This window comes from Benincasa hispida, chromosome 2, assembly GCF_027475165.1.
Source record: "Benincasa hispida cultivar pf3 chromosome 2, pf3_genome.v1.1, whole genome shotgun sequence".
In the NCBI taxonomy this organism is placed as follows: Eukaryota; Viridiplantae; Streptophyta; class Magnoliopsida; order Cucurbitales; family Cucurbitaceae; genus Benincasa; species Benincasa hispida.
The window spans coordinates 2661759-2683910 of NC_143479.1; the positions used below are offsets into that span (position 1 = coordinate 2661759).

Genomic DNA, 22152 nt, shown 5'->3' on the forward strand with positions numbered 1-22152 from the left:
TGCGAAGAATGCAACTGCCGATTTTTAGTGAAGTGCCCGACAGTTAACGGATGGTGAATAATTTAATTAAAGAATTTAACTAATTATTCGTGTACCGTTGAAGCTTCAAGCTACAAGTCCATGAGGTCCCCTTGGTAGCTCAACGGGTTTTAAGGAGAATCAGTTTTTGGATTAATTTGAATTGTTCAAATTACTTGAAGAAATTAATTATATATGATATAATTAATTATTTTTAATTATATATAACTATAATGTATTTGATACATTATATTTATGAGAGGAAATAAATATTTGAATATGATTCAAATGTTAATTATATGAATTGAATTCATATTGTTAAGTTTAATGTAAATGTGATTTATATTAAATGTCATTGGTGAGAGAAAATTGTAACTATAGGCTATATTATATTTCATACAATATTAAAACTATAGGTTATATGTTATATATGATATAACATATAGTTATATATATATATATATATATATGATAAATTTATTATTATTATTATTATTATATGTGTGTGATATTATTTAATTAACTTAAATTTTTTAATATTTTTTTTAATTATTGAGAGGGAATAAGCTTCCCTCCCCTTTTTTCTCTCCACCCACGTAAGTGTGGAAAGAGGGGTTCCTCTTCTTCATCATGCAAAACAAAAAAGGGTGAGAGAAAGATACATAATAGTTTTGTATTTTTGAGATATCTCAAATCTCTCTCTTCCTCTCAATCTCTTTCTTTCCCTCAAAATCCAAAATCACCAGAGTTCTCACTCCTCCTAGGTTCTCACTAGAGAATACCGAGGTCTCTTTGCAGCAGTGCCCATTTGGCCATTTACAGTTCGTGACTGATCGTGGGAAAGGATTCGTAAAGTTTTGAGTTCTTCAATGGTAAGGGTTTTTGAAACCTTAATTTCATTCTTTTGTATTTATTCACAAGCATGTTGTATCTTTATTAAATGCATGATTTTTGTACTATTCTCTAAAATTATGTGTTATGAATTTTTTGGAAAATAAGACGATCCCGCTTCCGCTACGGTTCCCTTCAAATAGATTCTTCATGACCTTAGTCATTTATATAGACTTAACATTATGTAACTGGTAATTGGGCTATATAACTACCCCTTCTTTAATTATGGAACCGTTTGTTGGGTGGTTGCGCTACCACTACTTCTAAGATGTAAACGAAGCTTCGTTCACTCAACTTCCCAACAGTTTCTATATGGACTGTTCGTTATCAATTATTTAGACCATTACCCACTTGGCTTAGTGCAAAGGCCAAAGGTCTTTCATATGTGCTCTTGTACTCTAGGATTCTCCCATGATTATCTTACATACCTCATGAGACTACTAAGTCCTCCATAGATTTTGGCCAATCCACTTGGATTAGTCTCCTAAAGCCATGAGTGGCTATTGGCCAGACATAGGTCCTCTTGGCGTGGGGTAGTCACCTTAGATTTTTATCTACAATCATTGATCCTCCTATTTCTGGGATTCTCTATCTTGGCATATCTCGAAAAATCTCCCTATAACGAGAACATAATATCTTGTTGGTGTTTGGGCCTCCAACTTCAAGTGGGTGGAGTAGGCTATTATAACTCAATCCATGTTTGGGACGTCAATTATAACAACTATTATAACCTACAAGTAGCTCCAACATTCCTAGGGATTTCAAAATTCTCTGCGGGTTCAGGACCCGCACTCCGATCAGGATGGAAAATCCCCGATTTGACTGGGTACGAGGACAAACGAGAGATTTAAATCAAGTCCCCGGTCGGAGACGATCTTCACCACGTCTCCGACCTCGATCCCCTTCCCATCCCTACCCTGATTTTTTAATTATTTGTTTATGTATAAAAAAAAAAGTAAAAAAAATAATAAAACATTTTAATTATACATATATATAATAGATTTTAAATATATATAAAGAAGATATATATATATATATATATACACACACATATGTACATGGTAGCTTAATGTTAGTTATTTTTATTCTAATTTTCTAATATAATAAATTTATAACAAATAGTATCTTATATTTTTTAAATTATTTATTTAAACAATAATAATAATAACAATGCTAAATTTTTGCCTAAAATATTTACATTTTTAATATAAATACTAAATTTTAAATAATAAAAATAATAAAATAAAAGGTTGAAATTTTTCCATGCGAAAACACAAATCCCCGAAAGGGGATTCTCCGACCCCAACCCCTCAAAATGTGGAATAGGATGGGGACGGAGATTAAAGATCCTCAGGACAGGGATAGGGAGTGCATCCCCAACCCTAACCCACCCTATTACCATCCCTAAATATTACTATTGCAAATTTTTATTCGTTATAGTGTTTACTATTTGTTTACCATTTTCTACTCAACATCTCTTTTCCTCTTTGTTAGTGTTTACTATTTCCTATCCAAATAAAAATAGGTTGTATCTCGAACACAAAACTCAACGTCTCATACACTCTCTTAATGAATTGATGTTCATATGTGTTAAGATTGACTAAATAAATGTTTGAAAGTCTATGAATAAATAATTATTTTAATATTTACCGTAAAAGAAACCACCACACGCGTTGTTTTCATGGGGTGTTATACTAAGACCTCAAGTAATTTTTATATACACTATATACATCTATTTATTTATGTGGTGCTTAAAAATAGATTACAATTATTTAAACGCCATAATTTGAATTCTTAAATGTCAAACTGTTATTATTTTTAGAAAGGAAGTCAAAAGTACTGTGGACCATATTTTTTCCATCGGCTAAAAAATGCAAATGTCAAAATAATATGAAAAATTAAAATGCATGTACTTATTCTTAGTAATTATCATCGTAATTTCCACTATGGTCATATGTCGTGGAAAAGAGGTTTATGTGACATGTCCATTAATTTCCAGTGATCGGGATCCTGGAATACAATCAACTTGCTTCTTTGATTTTTCTTTACAATGAAAAGTAATATAAGGTCGGTTTTCAAAAAAAAAAAAAAGGTAATATAAGGTCGAATCACCAAGTTGGATAAAAAATTTGACATATTGATCACGCCAAGTTGAAAAATTGCAAAACTTAGGTCAAAATTGTAATTATCTCAATAAAAAATCACCGATTTTTTAAATCGTGTCTCACAAGTTAAAATTTATTTTAGGTTAAATTACTAATTCAGTCTAAAAACTTTTAAATTTATGTTATCCTATAAGTTCCAAATATATAGGATAGATCTTCAAACTTTCAATTATATGTCCAATAAGTCCCGAAATTTTTAAAATTTCTTATAGGCCCTTAAACTTAGGTGTCTAAATATGAGAATGTGTCTACTAAATCTTTAAACATTCAATTTTTTTTATCGATATAGCCTTGAGTCTTCAATCACTTGCATAATAGGCCATTGACTTGATTTTTTTTTTTTTAATTCACAAATCTACACAAGATCAAAAATTCAAGAATTTATTAAATATCTTTAAAGTTTGGAAGTTTCTAAAATATAAAAGACTTATTAGACACATTTTAAGTATAACAATTCAAAAACCGAACTTGTAATAAACGTTCTTTATTTACCATGCAAGAGTACTAAGTACTAAACTAACTGATAAAAAGATTATAAATGTATTTTGAACCATTTAAATCAACAATAATGATAATAATGAGCAGCAAAAAGAAAGAAAGAGAGAGAGAAGGGGGGAGAAAAGGCTAAACTTATCGAATTATATAAATTTAGTTAAATCTGGTTTTAGTCCTAAACTTTGAATCTTGTTCTATTTTGATTTAATCCCCAAACTTATCAAAAAGTGTTTATTCTGATCCTTACTCTTAAGATTCTGCTAATTCTTTGATGAACTCTGTTTAAGATGAAATTACGTCTAGCATATGTTGAGCAAAATAAAAATGAAGTAAAATACCAATCAATGCATCAAAATAGTGAACGGCCAAAATCTTGAACGTAAAATGATTTTTTGAATTCTCCTATAAAAAGTCACTTTACCGCCTAATTCAAAATTGAAAGCCCATAATTTTTAATGTTGCTAACTTATTTGATAGCCTAGTCATCCAAAATTACAGATCCTCTCATCATTATGTTTAAGAGCTAACAAAATATTTAATAGAATGGACCAAACTAAGCACTTTTTAAAAGTTCAGAAACTAGAATGAATGTTTTGAAAAGTTTAGGGATCAAAGTAGAACAAGATTTAAAATTCAGGGACCAAAATAGGATTTAAACTTATAAATTTCTACCCAAAACTTTCGGTTTCATCAAATTACCTCAAAGTTAGATAAGTTTTACCCAGGGGAAAAAAAACAAAAACAAAAAAACAAAAAAACAAAAAACAAAACAAAACAAAACACAAGAACCAAGCATAGAAATCACAACCTTTACCTAAATCTGAGGTCTAACTAGAAGAAATTAAAATTAAAGAGTGAAAATTGGTACATCGAAATTGAACCTTTTATCCTTATTCCTAATAATAGATACAGCTAACATAGACATGTGGGGCTACAAGTTAGGGACAGACTAACGCAAGATTAGGCGAACCGAATCTTTCATAACTTAATTTGTTTTTAAGAAGCATTGCACCTTCACCATAAAGTTGGAAATGACTTAATAACAGCTAAACAGGCAATGCCAGCTCCTGCATTTTTCCCAGTACTCTTACTGTCTTTTACCATTGCCTGCCAAAAAAACAGCAGCTACAAACATGCTCCCCCAGAATTATACAACTGATCTATTCAAGTACTCAAATTCTACATGCAAAGGGTGAAGAAAACAACCAACCTCCATTCAACTAAAAATTAAGGAGATGATTCAGTCTGGTGAGATTAAAGAGTCAGTCAAGTCACATTTTCATTGTCATCAAAGGCCAGTTCACACACAAGAGCAAGATGATCACTCCCCCATTTCTGCATCATAACATAATAGACTATGATTGAGAGAGAAAAGAATCCTTTTTTTTCTTTTATAATATAAAAAGATTAATCCAGCATTGTTGATGTGGGCTTGTAACGGATGGATGGGCATATTTTTCAAAATGGAGAAGAGATTTTGTATTAAACAATGAGGATTTCTCTTCTTAGTCGTATTGACAACTTTTGTTGTATTTTAGGGCATAAGACCAAGGGAAGTCCTTGATTCTTTTTGGGGTTTTGCCTCCTAAATTCTCCCACGAGATTCTTAGGGATGAGTTTATGACTCTTTAATTGACAACAAGAAGATAGTTTAAACTTTGAAGGGATAATAGCCCAAAAGTGAGAACTATAAATACCGTCCCTTGAAATCTTCCCTACCAGTGGAGAGTATCGATGATTTGACCATTACTGAACATGACAGTACGAATAAATCTCCATAACTAAGATTCCACCCACACCCAGCTGTACAATGTTAAAAAGATTCATTTATACTTACTTAATTGTCTTGCATCTCCGCCGTGGTTCTATAAAATTATTAGTTAACTCATCGATCTCTTCAAGGATTTATAACAAATTGGAGGAAAAGAGAAGGAAATAGGCAGAAATTTCGAAACTTTTATAATGGTAGGATGTCTCGAGGCAAATCGAGAATTTTCATGACAAAAACAAAACACAACTTAAAAATATTTAAACAATTAATGGTTACATTTCAAAAGTACCTCATTTGGAAGACCTCCAGTCCTCTTTAATGCATCAACAGGCAATGTTTCCAAAACCCTAACAGGGGCAAGTTTTTCCGAGTGCCTGCAATAATAATCAAAGCCAGTAACCAAAGTTCTCAAGGCCAAAGCATGACAAAATTTTCTTTCAACAACAAAATCCGATACCATATATAATCAACAGTTCCCATGAACTTGGAGTGGAATGAAGTTGCTAAAGGTTCTCCATTAGCATCTCTTGTTTTACAACTTCCCTAAAAGTTTAAGCAACTTGGATGAGAGAGAGTAAATGAAACTAGATAGCATTAAATAACTCTTACCCCCTATTTCAAAAATGATAAAAAGTTAAAATCAACGTTGTTAAAATCGCAAGATGAAAACATGAAAAAAAATTCTTAAATACTACCTTTTATTATTATATATAAACCATATACCACATTTTTTTGGGAAAAGAAAGGGGAAAAACTTTTTTAAAAAAGAAGTTTAACTTGTGCCGCTCTCCTTTATATAAAAAATCCTAAAGTTATATTAATTTTATGTCACATTTCAAAGTATTAGATTTCATTGCAGCCAAAGCATCTTACTTTATTACAAAGCTTGACAGAACTAATGGTCCACTTTTTTAACCCATCTTTTATATTTTTGACTTTCAGCGTTTACTCATTCCTTGGTGGTTCCTTTCGCACATAAAGTAACGTCCATCCCCTACTATTTAGGGACTGTTTTGGAGGTTGGAATGTAATGAGAATTACTGAAAATCAGAGGAATGTGGGAATGAGTGAGAAATCAAGGGCATAACAGAAATAGGATCGTGAAACGTGAAAACAGTGAGAAAGAGGGTTGGGTTGAACAATATAAAAACGGAATGAGTTTGGTATTATAAATCGAGACCAAAACATTTAATCTAAACATGGGTTTTGGATTACATTACATAACAAACTCATTCCATTATGGACCACCAAACAGTTCCTTACAGTAACTAAAACTCACTCCACCGGCTAACAAATTTCCTAAGCAATTGTTACCTCTTTTGCAGTGCAATATCGTTTGTATAACTTCTTTCAAGATTCCTTAGGGGTGATTCTTTTTTGAATATTTAAATTAGTGAATTCCAAGTCTAAATTGGCGATTGCTTTTTTAAAACGTACCAGTCAATGAAACTCATTCAAACACCATGAGAATCAATCACCTCATTTTCCATTTTAACTTATATGATAAGCACCGAGTGTACTAAATAAATAATGAGAATTTAAGAAGATCAAACATCTTACAGGAACTCCATAGTACGCACTGGAAAGCTTTAAATGGTGCTGAAGATGGGTAACATTCTCACTACCAGATGCAATCCTTATTTCCTCATCACTCCATCTGAAGGACCTTGAGGCTGAAACATTGGACCTAGCCAACAAATGATACATATAATACATAAAAGGAAAGCTACATATTAACCTCTATTCATATCTGCAATATGGTCCAAATAACATAAACACCTCATCTTTTAATCCTCTACACTAGACAGTAAAACTTGATTTATGATGTCATTTGTCAATAACATGCAATACTGTTCTACTCCTAAATATTATGGACATTGTGATAGTACTGAAAACATGCATGCTTAGGAGCTACTCTAGATAGAAGTATAAGCTATAATTGATTGAGAAAAGAGATTAAAAAATAAATAAATAAGTAAAAAGAAAAGAAGGAAGACATTACATTGAAGTTTAGGCATACCATTTTGTACCCTCACTACAAAATCTGAGGGTTCTATGTGATGATGAAAAATCAAGCTGCCCTGAAATCTTTCTGCGATCATGCAGTTGTATATCCAGCTGCTCAACCACCAAAACAACTTGAAGTGAATTTCCAACCATGGAAACACAAAACAGAGGAATTCAAGCAAATTGTGTTCAACAATCCTAAACTACAATAATAGATTATATAAAAAATTACCAATTAAAAGTAAACTGACCTCTGATGAAGCCAAAAACTGATACATTGCACTCTGATCATTCGAAAAAAAGAAAATTTAGAGACAAAACAAGATCAATTGCTAATATGGTGAAATTGCTAGCAAGGGTGATCGGGTAAATATAGTTTCTGATACAGTAGGAGGAGTCCTCTCCAGTGAAAGAGAATTACCTTTGGAATGCTATTCAGATCCCCAGCAATAATAACAGGTATGTTTCCCCATCTTTGAGAGAGATTATGAGCTTTTTCAAGAAATAGTCTGACCTATACCAGCACTATGTAACAAAATTAATGCACTGAGATGCCTAACATTTGTTTCTTAAAGGACAATTCAAATAAAAGATAAAGAATATTTTATAACTACCTAACCATACCAGAAAAAGGAAAACAAAAAAGAAAAGAGAGGGAAATAACCAGGAGACTGCAACTAATGCTAAGCCGACATTCAAGAAGATTCAAACAGAAAAATAGTTGGCGCAAAATCACATAAAACTATTAAACCATGCAACAAAAACTACAAACATTCAAAGATCACAGTAGTTGATACCTGCCCGAGCTTAATGTCTCCACGATTTGGGTTGAAAAGAACGTGTATATTCCCAATCACAAAGCTTCGGCTACAGTTAATAAACATGCATAGAAGTTAAAGAAAGAACAAGTAGTGAGACTACTGAGATACAACCGTTTTTATCAAATATTATTTAATTTCTAAACATGACATACACATACATGCAGAGGGAGTGAAAATAATATGCCCAGTACTTTAGATAATATTCCTCAAAATAATTTATGCAAAATCAAAGGCACTTGCATGTAATTTTCTAACCATATCCATGAAATTTGTTTCTCATTTTCAATAAAGAGGTCAACGAAGAAATTTGACAAATATAGTGACAAATTTACAGAAATGCAGAATGTACCTTGTTTTGGACTTTGATTCTGGTTTATTCATCTGCCAATTTAAAGTGTAAGAGAAAATGTAAAACGTTCTACAAAACCATAGATTGACAATAAATCATTTGAAGCACACACGATGACCTTCATTATCAAGAAAATATGCCATATCAATAACATACAAATAAAAAATAAAAAATAAAAGGCAGCAATATTTCTTCATAACAATTCCAGTTGAAGTGGTGGTAGCAGCAAACTAAGAAGAAATTGAAATTTTAACCACTATTAAATTTAATAGGAAATACATTTGAAAAAATACATCTACACATCTACAGTTTTTTTTTTTAAAAAAAAAAAAAAAAGAGAAAACTTAACTTTCATTAAGAGGAAGATGAAAGAGTACATGGGTAACCCATAAAAAGGAGTCAAACTATAAAATATGGCTTCAATCAAGAGATAAGACTTGGCAAATAACTTATTTAAAAAAATCTAGAAACCAAGACCTGAAGAGAAACAGAGAATCTAAACGAAGGACCAAACATTGATAGAAGAACTTTCACACCCTCTGAAGATTTTGTTGCTTCTCTTGCTCCAAAGCTCTCACAAAATAGCACACACCAACCTATCGACAAAACCGCCCTTTATTGCAAACAGGCAGGTTGAGGATAAGCTCCTAAACCGACTCCCTACAACTCACTGAGCTAACAAATCTTATAACCTTGCTTGAACGAGATCTATTTTATAAGTTGTACAACTATGTTGTCGAGTACTAAGGAGACCAACCAACTACAGCAAGTAGGCCTTCCCAAAAAAAAATCCTCCCCTCCCCAAAAAGCCAATAAAAATAAACCAAGCCGTTAAAAGAATCCTATGAATGTGTGAATGATGGAAATTTTTGTACATAATTAACGGGAAGAATACATGAAAACAATTGAAGTTTTAGTTTAGCATGGTAACTTCCCAAATGAATATTAAATATAGCAGAATGATCTAAATGGATTTTTTTATACCTTCAAAACACATAGTTGAGCAACATTGTTCCGTAGCCCACAACTCTGGAACTCTATAGTTTCTTGATGCAAAAGGGAAAATCTGTAACCAGAAGATTTTCAACTGACAAGTAATGAAATGAGAGGACCACTATAGAAAATATGAAAAGTACATTACATATTCCAGAAAAAATAAATAAATAAAGGCCAGTAAATGTGCTGAATCACCATACATATAGATACAGATAGTAAGGGGCAGCCTAATAGAAAACGAAAATCTAATTTGCGAAAAATCTAAATTTTAGAATGCTTATAATAGGAAAATTTTTCAGTTCTGACATTAGTAATACAAGTCCATGCGACATCTCTCATACATATTGGCAGATTTACAAGGTACTGAGTCATTTTCAAAAAATTCACAAGATCTCATCTATTTGATGATCTTATAAATCAACAACTATAATTCAAAAATATCAGGAAGGATGAGAGACGTTACTGTTTGTCAATCCAAAATATTGCACAGCCATCATTTGCTTCACCTGTTCTAGCCTATAAAAGATCGCCAATAAGTTTTCTTGATGTAGTACAAATAACCCATAAGTAGATTATTGGCAATTAACTTAACACAAAGTATCCCAAACACACCTTGTAAACACCTTTGTAGCCATAATTTTGGAAGAGTTCATCTAAATCATTAAAACGGTCAACCTCCTGCAGATATATAGTTTCATTTGCACAATTAAAAATTCACTCTTAGCCCCTATTAAATATCATGGTTGAAAGAGATTTGATGAACAGCACAACCTAAGAAACAAGAGAACTTGAGACATTTTTATTTAGTCACTATGAGAATAAGAATGGGACACTAGACGTCCCTCCCCCTAAAACAGCAACTTGAACCTTCCTAATTTCTCATGTCTTCTATTTGATGCATAAAGTATTGGCCTTAAATTGGTAAGAAAACTCAGGCTGCTTACAGAAAACCTGGAGTAGAACTTGAAAGCCTTTGATAAAATAGGCCATTGACTTTCCAAGTCTCTAAAACTTTTGATATCTAGTTTTGCCTCAACTACTTGTCCTACATCAGAAACAACAAAGCTTATATCTTCAGTAGTTTTGCAATTTGAGTCTAGTAGGAAAATTATGGTGAAATTTACAAATAAGAACGACAGTTGTAAGACTGCAATTCGTTATTGTAGGCTTTAAGAAAATATATTTCTTATCAGGTTATGTTTCTCTTATTTCAGATTTCTATGAGCAAACTATTCCAGTTGAAGAACCACAAAAGACATCAAAGGGTAACTAAACATCGATTAAATTTTGTACAATGACATTAGAATTTAAAATTTTAATGAGCAAAGATAAAATGATCCCCCTTAAATGAAATTAAGGAACACGTGAGAAGGACAGGAAATGAGGGTTGACCTGTTCATGGAAGGACAACGAGGATAAAAACATTTAAAAGATAGAAACTCATAATGTGACCACAATATACAGAGTTCACCTCACATCTTAAAAGTTAAAATGCAATAAATAAATTGGAGTCTAACAAATTACCTGCAAGCATAAGATGCCTGCATTGTAAAATTTAATTGCATTGCATATAAGCTCTTTCCGGAAACTCCAATCCAAGAATTTGGAAGGCACTCTATGATACAAATCTGGATGCTTCAATGCATTTTCCACTCCTAGTATATTATATGAAGCTACCATAATCCTATCTGAAATAAAGACAATAAATTGTTAAGTATGCAATGGCAATACCCCCACAAATGGAAATATCACATATTTTCCTCCCCTTTCCTTCTGTTCTTTAACGGGAAATGGGGTGCAAAGAATGTGATAATCAAGTGCCTTTTGAAAACCCTCCAAAAGAACGACCTTACTTGAACAGGACCTGTTCTATAGGTTGTACAACCATCTTGATATGAAAGAAGTAAGGTTTCTGAATTTCAAGGCCTGTCAACTAAAGAAAGGAACCAGGTACCAGAATCTAAACTGTGAAGAATTTCCAAGTTTCTCCGGAGTAATCAAAATAAATATTGGACTAGAATAAGTTGCAGCTCTCAATATATTTACCAAGACTGAAGGACAACAAAATCAGGTAGTATTAGGAAAACCCTAATTCTTCCTATTCATGTATTCAAAACTCATGAGCTGGATGAAAGTATGACTCGAGGCACATGAAACTATACAAAAATTAAACATGGGAGGATAAATTGGCTTCAATAACGAACATAGAACATGAGGTCCTCTACCTACATTCAACTCTAGAACATTATAGCATAACAGCCATCGTTCAGCAAGAGCCTCACAGAACTGATTAAAATACATTACCTATAAATCTCGAGCAATCACGAGCAGAGTACACCCATCGACGATGACCGTCCGTTTGACTTGATCTCCTCTTCTTGTGCTTTCGTGAAGTTCGAGGGGGAGAACGAATTGACTCGAAGCTATTCGATTCGGCAAGCTTTTGAGGCTCGGTAGATGTTGGGATTGTGGTTTCTGAACAGGATGCTAATCTCCGCCTCTTCTTCCGGTGATCGTTGTGACTCTTGTGAGCGCAGTGTGCAGCGTTTGTTGAGGGTTTGCGCTTATTCTTCTCTGGTTTGGCTCGAATGTCCATGGTTTCATCGAGGCTTTTTTCGATCATCGTTACAGGCGGTGACTCAAGTTACACGGCAATCGTACTTAGCCTTCGCCCTCCGTCGGCTATGCCAGAGCAATTACATAAACAAAGTTACATTAATGTTTGCGTTAATAATCACTTTTATTAATAATCGAATTAGTGATTGTGAAAAATATTTTTAAGATTTAAAGAAATTTCATGCACTGTAAATCCTTGAATTAATCGAAAATCAATTTTTTTTATAAACTATTAAGATTATGTTATTACATAATAAAAATTCAACACTTAATTTTAAAGAGGTTTTTTCATAATAGGGACTAAATTGTTACAATTTTCAAAATTTAGGTAGTAAATTATTACTTATTAAAGTTTAGGTATTAAATCGTTACAAATTTGAAAGTACCTGAACTAAATGGTTAATAACAAAAGTTTAAAAACTAAATTAAATTTTTATCAAGTTTATTAAAGTTTATGGAGTAAAAGTGATTTTTAACTAATGTTATCATTGAAGTTTTATCAAATCAAGCTTTGAAGGTTTAAAAGCATGATTTATCAATCTTCTAAAAAAGTATGATTTTGCCAATAAGAGCATAGCTCAACTGGCATAGGGAATATTGATTCTAATTGTTTTGTAGTGATTGAGTTTTGGACGGATCAAACTTTTGCATGTCCTGTGACTTTGTGAATAGTGGTGAAATTGTGTAGATTATTAGTTGAATTAGCTGAAAATTAAGAATGACCATTAACTACTTGAATGCATGAAATAAAAATTGTTGCTTTATGTTGCTTTTACTAGGGGTGTTCAAAAAACTCGATAACCCGACCAACCCGAACTATCCAACCCAAACCGCAATGGTTGGGTTGGGTTAAAAATTTAAAAAAATTCTGGGTCGGGTCTCGGGTTACTCGATTTCAGGGTCGGGTTGACCCGACCCGACCCAAATATATATATATATATATTAAAAGTTAAAACTTATTAAGTTATTAGGTTGCAATTAGCAATTTAGCGAGCCTGACTAGCGACTGCACTGCCCGAGCGAAGCGACCGCACTGTCTTGAAACCCTCGCCGGACGCCGCTCCTCTCGCCATCAACTTCCAATCGAGTCGACTACTCCCCTTACCCCGTAAGCAGCGAGCCCGACTACACTGCCCAAGCAACCGCACTGTCTTGAAACCCTTGCCATCGTCTTGAAACCCTCGTCGAACGCCGCTCCTCTCGCCATCGACTGCCAATCGAGTCGTCTGCTCCCTTCAGACTATCTCTGTCTCGTCAGATCCAGTCTCCGCCTCACCTCACCTCGCCTACTACTCTAAGCTTCACGAATGACTCATCATTAGGGGTATTTTCTTCAATAAAGTAAGTAGATAACATAAAGACTCTATTTTCTTCAATAAAGCAAGTAGATAACATATATGTTTGGTTGATAACATGTAGAACAATTTGGTTGAATGGCTTTCTTCAATTTCTACTATTTACTGATATTATTCTATAAGTGAAATTTCTACTATTTGCTGATATTGTTCTATAAGTGGGATTATTAATATATTAATTTTTGTTCAATCTCTCAGTGTCTTGAGAACAGTTAGATAGATTCTTCAAAGTCATCACAACGGACACGGAATCAGACACTGCTGAATCACCATTTTCAAACTTCCCCGTGAGTAAACTAAATTAATTTTTATTGTGTAGTGTGTACATATACCGTTTATTGAGAAGCTAGATAGTGTTTGTTTGTTATAAGTTAATCTTTATACAGTTAGATAGTGTTTGTTTGTTTTTTTCAATTGTATAGGTAGGTGTAATTAGTTGTTTACTAGTTTCATTTATTTTATAGATGGACAGCAGTAGTGGTAATGCAAATGGAACCAGTAATAATGAAATGCCTCCTCCTCCTCCTCCTTCCCCTCCTAATGTTAGCCAAACTACTACAAATATATCACCTCTACCTCCCAAGTCCAATCGAAAGAAACCTAATAAACCAACCTCTTCTGTGTGGGATCATTTCACAAAAATGGAAGCAAGTGGTCATGACGGAGATAGGTGCAAGTGTAACTATTGTGGTAAAGATTACGTATGTGATAGTAATACTTGTGCAACTAGTACTTTATGGAAGCACTTAAGAAATCAATGTAAAAAGTGCCCATATAAAGAAGAAAAAAAAGGACAAACCACTCTAACTCTCGTACCTTCAAATGATGGAAAAGGAGTCAATGCTAGTAACTTTGTGACGACATTGTTTAGCTAACAAGCGTGTAGACTAGCATGTGCCAAGATGATAATTATGAATGAGTTATCATTCAAATTTGTTGAAACAGAGGGTTTTAGACACTTTTGTAGTGTTTCATGTCCTAAGTTCGATGTTCCATCGAGAGTCACAATCATTAGAGATGTATATCAACTTTATCTTGAGGAGAAAAAAAAAGTTGAAATCATTTCTAGTTAAAAGCTCTCAAAGAGTTTGTCTTACTACCGATACATGGACTTCGCTACAAAATGTGAACTAAATGGTCATCACTGCACATTTTATTGATTCTGAATGGGTTTTGCATAAGAAGATTTTGAGCTTTTGTCAAGTTGCTAATCATAAGAGGGAGACTATTGGGAAGATGATTGAGAGTTGTTTGTTGAAATGAGGGATTGAAAATTTTTTTTCCATCACCGTTGATAATGCAAGTTCTAATAATGTGGCTATTTCTTATGTTAAGAGAAGACTTAAAAGTTGGAAATCGGTTGTTTTAGATGGAGAACTATTATACGTGAGGTATTGTGAATGATGGACTGAAAGATATGCATGATTCTATTGCTAGTGTTCATAATGCTGTGAGATATGTTTGATCATCACCTAGGAGAATGGAAAGTTTAAAGCTTGCGTGAAACAAGAAAAAATTCAGTGTAAGGTTCTTGTATGTTTAGATGTGGCAACTAGGTGGAATTCTACTTATTTAATGCTTGAACATGCAATTAAATTTAAGAAAGCTTTTAGAATTTTAGAAGAGGATAAAGAAGACTCAGATTTTGTTGATTACTTCAAGGAAGATGATCGTGGAAATAAAAGATTGGGCCCCATGTACATCTGATTGGTTGATTGTAGGTGTGTTTATTAAGTTTTTAAAGAGGTTTTATGCTGCCACCACAATGATAAGTGGATCTTCATATGTAACTTCTAATGTTGGTTATAAGAAAATTAATAAAATTCAATTTGCTTTAAACAAATGGAGTAACAATACCAACTCTGTTCTAAGTATGATGGCTACGAATATGAAGACCAAGTTTGATAAGTATTGGGGTTCGCTTGAAAAAATGAATAAATTGATGTTTCTGGTTATGGCCATTGATCCTTGGTACAAGTTAAAGTATTTGAATTATTGTCTTTCCAATGTTTATGACAGTGATGTGATTAAGGATATGGTTGAGAGTGTGAAATTATATTTGTATCGTCTATATGACTTTTACAAATCACATAACACTTCACTTCGAGGTAGCATAGTACCAATGATTCTCAACAATAAAAAATTGTCAATATAAATGAAGATGATCATGGGGTGGACGAAGATATAGATGATCCGTGGATAACTTTTAAGAGGTTAAGAGAAGAAAAAAGTTCTTTGGAAATGGAGAATGATTTGTCTTCTTATTTGTCTGACAAGGTTATAGAGGATAAAGATGATTTTGAGAAATTGTATTGGTGGAAGATGAATGGCTACAAATATCCCATTTTATCAAAAATTGTTCGAGATGCTTTGGCAGTTCTGATATCTACAGTCGCTTCTGAATCTGCATCTAGTATAGGAGGGAGGATTCTTGATTCCTTTCAAATTTCTTTGACTCCAAAAATAGTGGAGACCTTGATATGTACACAAAATTGGATTCGTAGCGGCTTAGTGTTACTAGATCTCCATCCACAACTTGAAGAGTTAGAGAATTGGAAAAATATTGAATCGGGTAATTAAATAAATTTTTTTATTGTACATATCTAATTTGTTTAATGCTCATAATTAATATATTTAATTTTGCATGATTTGTTTTGTAGAGAGTCCATCCTCCTCTGTTGTTTTGAAATAAGGAATTGAATTTGGAGCATTCTTATGATTTTAGTACTAAGTTTCACTACCATAAGATCAAATATTATTATTACTTATAAATGACTCTATTGGTTTAATGTATTTGTAATTTTTCAGGAATTGAGAAGTGAAGAGACCAAAGAATCAAAGATGAAGAAGAAAACTCACTCAAGTCATTCTTCATGCTCATGGTACTTTTGAATGATTTGGAATTTTATGTAACAAACCAATAGTTATTATTAAACTTGGACATTTTATTGAACTTGGAATGATTATTATTGAACTTTGTGTCTTTGAGTAGAGATTTTGAACTTGAACATTTGAATTGAATTATTTGAGGAAGTTTCTTTTGAAGTTTATATTGAATTTATGGTAGTTGTATTTTAATGTCAATGCTAAAATTTCACAAAGATTACATGTTTTTTATTATTAAATTTTTATTAATTGATTTGATATAATACATTTAGAATTAGTTCACTTTTTTAAATATGAAGGTTTATTGATCCAAAAAAATCAAATCCTTCAATAGAGAATGAGAAGAGAATGATTAAGAAAGTAACGGAAAAAACAGTCAAATTAAAAAAAAAAAAAAAAAGAACCGGTGACCCAACTCGGCCCAACCCGAAAATTCTGGGTTGGGTTGGGTTGACTTGACCCTCCAAAAAAGAACTAATAAGGTTCATTATTAGTCAACCCGAATTTTTGGTTTGGTCCACAAAAATCTTCCAACCCGGTCCAACCCAAACTATGTACACCCCTAGCGTTTGCCACTGTCCTTCAAAGTTCAACCAAGCAATATATTCCTTAGAAACATACTGAATGGTACTTAACTTTCTTGTTGTCATTAGGTATATTGCAAAAACATTATGTGGTGAAAACATTGTCTTGGGAAAGTATTTTGACTTGTGCAGTGTGGCTTCTCACCCATAAACAAGGGTGCCATTTAAGAAAGGTAAAATCTCATGAATGTATATGAGATTCCACTCTATTTGTACCCTTCCCTTAATTGAGTTTGCTTTTGTATTTAAAAGTTGTAGACTTTTCTTCTTCTTCTCTTATTAGTGATGTCTTTCAGGTACATCGTGCATAACAAGTGCGTATATTAGTGATGGCTTTCAGAAATGATTCATTTATTTTAAAATTCTCTTTTTTATATTTAAGCAAGTGTATCTTCCTTGCAGACTTTCTAAGAGACGCTCCATTCAGACATATAGTTCTTGTGGTAAATTCTCGGTAAATCCTTTTGAACACCTTTCAATTTGGAATAAGATTTTAGTACTGAGTTTTAACCTTTAAAACCTTGCTATTATTATTTAGGAGCATTTGGATTTTCTTTTAGTAACACATCAAGTAAGTATACTTCTACCTTAGGTTTGTTTGTTTTAGGTTTATACGTTGTGTGTTTTAGTATTAAGTGTATGCTAAAAGAGATTGTAAACATTAAGAAGGTGTACATATAAAAATGTCAATTTTCCCGTGGGAACGAGGCCCCGCAGGGAATGGGAGAAGAGTGGGGAAAAAAATCCCGTGAGCTAAATGGAGACGCGAACCCACCCTCGCCCCCAATCTCCATCATTTCTTAATCAGTTAATTAACCATTAATTAATCAATTAAATAACTATATTAAATCATATTTAATATAGAGTTAATTAACATATAAATATCACATATCTATATATACATCTCTTCATGAATCAAATTCATATAAATCTAATATTTGAATCTCATTCAAATATTTCTCTCTCACATAATTTGGATTATAGATCACATCTATAATTAACCAAATTATATATTAATCATATAAATACAAAATTCCTTCAAGGGATTTGAACCGTTCAAATCATTCCTCATTACTCATCTTTTAGCGAGCTAACAAGGGGACCTTAAGGACCTACAGATTAGAAAGCTCCAATGATATGAGATTAGTTAATTAAACTCTTTAATTAAATTAATCAATATTCATTAACTACCAGTCACTCTATTAAAGATCGATAGTTGTACTCTTCGCACTACAGATATATTTCTATGTCCACGGATATAACCAATCAACAGCGAGTTGACCATTCACAAACGGCTCATAACTATAATTGGGTCAAATTACCATTTTACTCTTGTAGTTACTGCAAGATTCCAATAGGTCTTTGTTATGCTTTAGGCATGGAATCGTTTTGTCGAAGGATCAATGTCCTAAGACACCTCAAGAGGTTGAGGAGATGAGACGGATTTCGTATGCTTCTGCTGTAGAAAGTTTGATGTATGCAATGTTGTATACCACACCCGACATTTGCTATACAGTAGGGATTGTCAGTCGGTATCAGTCCAATCCCGGATTTAATCACTGGACGGCGATCAAGACGATCCTCAAGTATCTTCAGAGAACGAGGGACTACATGTTCGTGTATAGAGATAAGGATTTGATCCTTACAGGATACATAGACTCTAACTTTCAGACCGATAGAGATTCTTACAAATCGACATCGGGGTTAGTGTTCACTCTAAATGGAGGGGCTATAGTGTGGCGAAGCATCAAGCAAGGATGCATCGCGAACTCCACTATGGAAGCTGAATACGTAGCCGCTTGTGAAGCAGCTAAGGAGGCTATTTGGCTAAGGAAATTCCTTTCAGATTTGGAAGTTGTTCCAAATATGGATTTGCCTATCACACTTTATTGTGATAACAGAGGGGCTGTGGCAAATTCGAAGGAGCATCGGAGTCATCTTCGGGGTAAGCACATCGAACGAAAATATCACCTAATCAGGGAGATTGTGCATCGCAGTGATGTGATAGTCACGAAGATCGCATCGGAGCACAACGTTGTTAATCTCTTTATAAAGGCCCACATGACTAAAGCGTTCGAGGGTCACTTGGAGAGTCTGGGTCTACAGAATATGCGGCATCTTGTCTAGGGCAAGTGGGAGATGATACTGGGGTATGTCCTAGTTTATTGTATAAACTACATTTTTACATTGTATTGTACATTAGTCTCCCGAGTCATTAAGACAAGTGGAAGATTGTTGGGATTGGTGTCTTAATTCTCCCGGAGTATCATTGTTTGTAATGATACACATTGTTTGATGAATAAAATAAATATTATTTCATTATGACATTTACTCATATCCAATAAACAAAGCTCCTTGGTTATCTTATATGAATTTAAGTATGTATATGTGATATACAAGTGGATCATGCCTTAAGTGATAACCTAAATAGGTCTGTAGTATAAGGATTAAGGTGGGATACATGATCCTGGTGACACTACGGATACGACTCGCTTTGTAGAGGTTTGAAAGTGTTGTAAACTACTACAGATAGTAGATCTTGACCATTCATGTGGAGACGTGCGAGCGGGGGTGTTCTATACAAATAGTTTGTATAAGACCGGACCACGAGATGACTAGACTCTGTATATAACACCATTGATACTAAAGACTTACATCTCACTTAAACGACCATAGGTGACATGACCTCAATCCTGAGTGTTTTGGGAACTCCTGACATTGAGGGCGGTCCTTTGATTAGTATGGGTGAGAGTGGCCAGATTGCCAACTCAACATGCCTACCTTTTTTATTGTCTGATCTGGGAGCTGGGAACTCAATCCACAAGATGTAATTCACTCCTTTCTCGAAGCAGGGATAGATAAAGAGATTTTTCCCTTAAGGGCTGATTTCGGGGCTTGAACATAGTGGCCACAGCTTCTAGGTCCCCTTGGTAGTTTAATGGATTCAATTGAGGATCAGTTCTTGGTGTTGATTTGAAATGTTCAAATTGACAAGAGGTAATTCGATTATATATGATATGATCGGTATGATGTATGAGATAAATCTAATGGAGGATTAATGTAAATAAGATTTACATTAAGTACCATGGAATAGAAAAAGAACTATGGTTTATATATTTCATGAGATGAAATATTAAAACTATAGGTTATAAATATAGTATGGTAAGTTGGTTATCATTTATATTTATAATAATATTAACTATTAGATAATTAATTTTTTTTCTCTAATAACCAATTGAGTGAGAGGTTATTGATGGTTTTATGGTAACCGTGAGATAAAAGGAAAATTGTTTTCCTAATTTTAGTTAGTTTTTGAAAAAGTGATTTTGAGATTTTTCTCTCTCGTAATCTCACAGAAGTTGTCAAGTAAATAGGATTTATTAAGCGACAGCTTGACAAAGGTAAATGATCGTATAGTGTTGTAGGCGACACACACGCAGCTAAGTGATGAGCTAAATGATTGGACATCAACCTATACGATAGGTTCTATCTTCTCCCACTTGCTCAATCGTTTACATGATTGGTGCTTTCTCTGTCTTCTGCTTCAAACCAAATTCACACAGAGCCCACCCTCCGGATTCTCACACCAAGAATACCAAGGTAGCCTTCTTGGTGGTGCCATAATCAACTCGATGTCGTCGAAGTTTTGTGAAGGCCGTTCGTGCTGTTGGGGTGTTCGTGATCGAGGCGATCGCTAAGTTCAAGTTCGCAGTGTTCGTGCAGTGTAGCGGTCGTGTTGTTCGAGCGTTGGAGGTTGCTATGTTCGAGCGTTCGTGAGTAAGGAGCTTAGCGATGAGTCTACAAATGTGTGTAGATTTCTCTTTGATTTCTTGTTAGATCATGCTGTAATTTCTGTATTGAATGCATAACCGTATGTTTGTGTTTACGATTGTAATTGTAATGTTCATACATGATTGTAGTTTAGATTGATCTTTCCGCTGCTCATGGAAATCCTCGTGATCGATTTCCTTCAGTTACATCTAACTTCTTAAGTACCACTGATTCCTCTAATGAACAAATAGTTTATAATCAAACTATAAATTAACACTTTTGAGCCAGTGAGAGATTGAGGCCTCATTATTCAAAACCCGGAATCAACTATTAAGGGAGCAATTTGTCTACTTTTCCTAAGGTCGAGAATGAGTTATTTTCATCTTGTGTAGTTGTTTTCCTAACTCCCTACTCGAACAAATCCCCAAAATGGTAGACTTGTTGAGTGGACTAACTTAGCCATTCTTATCCGTAAAAATCAAAAGATTGCCCTCATAAACAAGAGTTCACAACTCACTCAAGATTAAGGTCAAGTCACCTATAGTCATCCTAGTGAAATGTAAGTCTCTTCTAAAAACGACGTTATATAGAAAGACTATTCATTTCATGGTTCGGTCTTAGACAAACACTTTGTATAGAATACCCCTCACTCACATGTCTCCACATAAACGATCAGGATTATATCATTTGTAGCACTCTGCTAATGGAACATACATATGCACAGCGGAAGCAATTAAGGATTTTCAGTACTCTAATTAGGTTAACTTCATAATAATAAGCATGCAATTTAACTTAAATTAAAGGGATTAAGAGACTTTTGTAGCTCCAAATTGATCGCCAATTCCACTCAAATCTCCTTATGAGTCTGCTCTAAACCACCAGGAGAGCCTTCCTAATTATTCTTCGGCCTTAGAATGGATGTAGGGATTCGGTGAGTGACTATATTAGGGATTAATTTAGAATAGAAAATGATAGAGAAATTAGGAATTTTCTTTAACAAAATTTAGAAAATCTAATTTTTCCCAAAGGAATTTTGATTTTCAACTTAACTTGAAATTCACTAAATTACCAAAAAGAATTAATTTCACATAATCACTCAGTTTATAGAGCAATTATATGTAATTCATTCAAAATTGAGTTAACCACATTTTGACACTTCAAAATGCACTCAATTTTAGTCGGATTAGTGGCTTGTTGTAGAATTAACACCTAGTACATGGAATTACTCATAATTCCACTTAAAATATGATTTTTCCACTCAATAAAATTGTTGGATTTTTCCACTAAGTGAGGTCAATTTTTGACCTTTGACTTTTGAAGTCAACATTTCACTTTAGCCAAATTTTAATTAAATATAATTTTAATTCAAAGTTAAAACAAAAAGGATTTTGGAATTTTCCACTTAGTGTATCAACCTTTGACTTTTG

At 33.5% G+C, this 22152-nt stretch overlaps 1 protein-coding gene and 1 long non-coding RNA gene across 4 annotated transcripts; one reads left to right on the forward strand and one right to left on the reverse strand.

Moving 5' to 3' along the window:
- The first annotated feature begins 752 nt into the window (after positions 1–752).
- Positions 753–16425, forward strand: LOC120088633 (uncharacterized). The gene is made up of 3 exons (XR_005484995.2): positions 753–890; positions 13683–13771; positions 16293–16425. It is a non-coding gene; the product is annotated as an uncharacterized LOC120088633 (long non-coding RNA).
- LOC120088620 (DNAse I-like superfamily protein) lies at positions 4379–12270 on the reverse strand. 3 transcript variants are annotated; one of them, XR_005484993.2, is made up of 15 exons: positions 11818–12270; positions 11038–11201; positions 10126–10191; positions 9977–10029; positions 9502–9583; positions 8518–8549; positions 8145–8214; positions 7769–7861; positions 7599–7631; positions 7361–7458; positions 6901–7027; positions 5798–5883; positions 5630–5714; positions 4780–4904; positions 4379–4676 (listed from the first exon to the last, which is right to left on the reverse strand). XR_005484993.2 is itself a non-coding variant. In XM_039046037.2 (14 exons), exons 1-14 carry the CDS (start codon positions 12134–12136, stop codon positions 4836–4838), a joined length of 1377 nt encoding a protein of 458 aa, XP_038901965.1. In that variant the 5' UTR covers positions 12137–12270; the 3' UTR covers positions 4379–4835. The 3 variants fall into 3 exon arrangements, 1 of the variants encoding a protein (XP_038901965.1); XR_005484994.2 differs by having other exon boundaries at positions 4379–4694; XM_039046037.2 differs by having other exon boundaries at positions 4379–4904.
- Positions 16426–22152: the final 5727 nt, after the last annotated feature.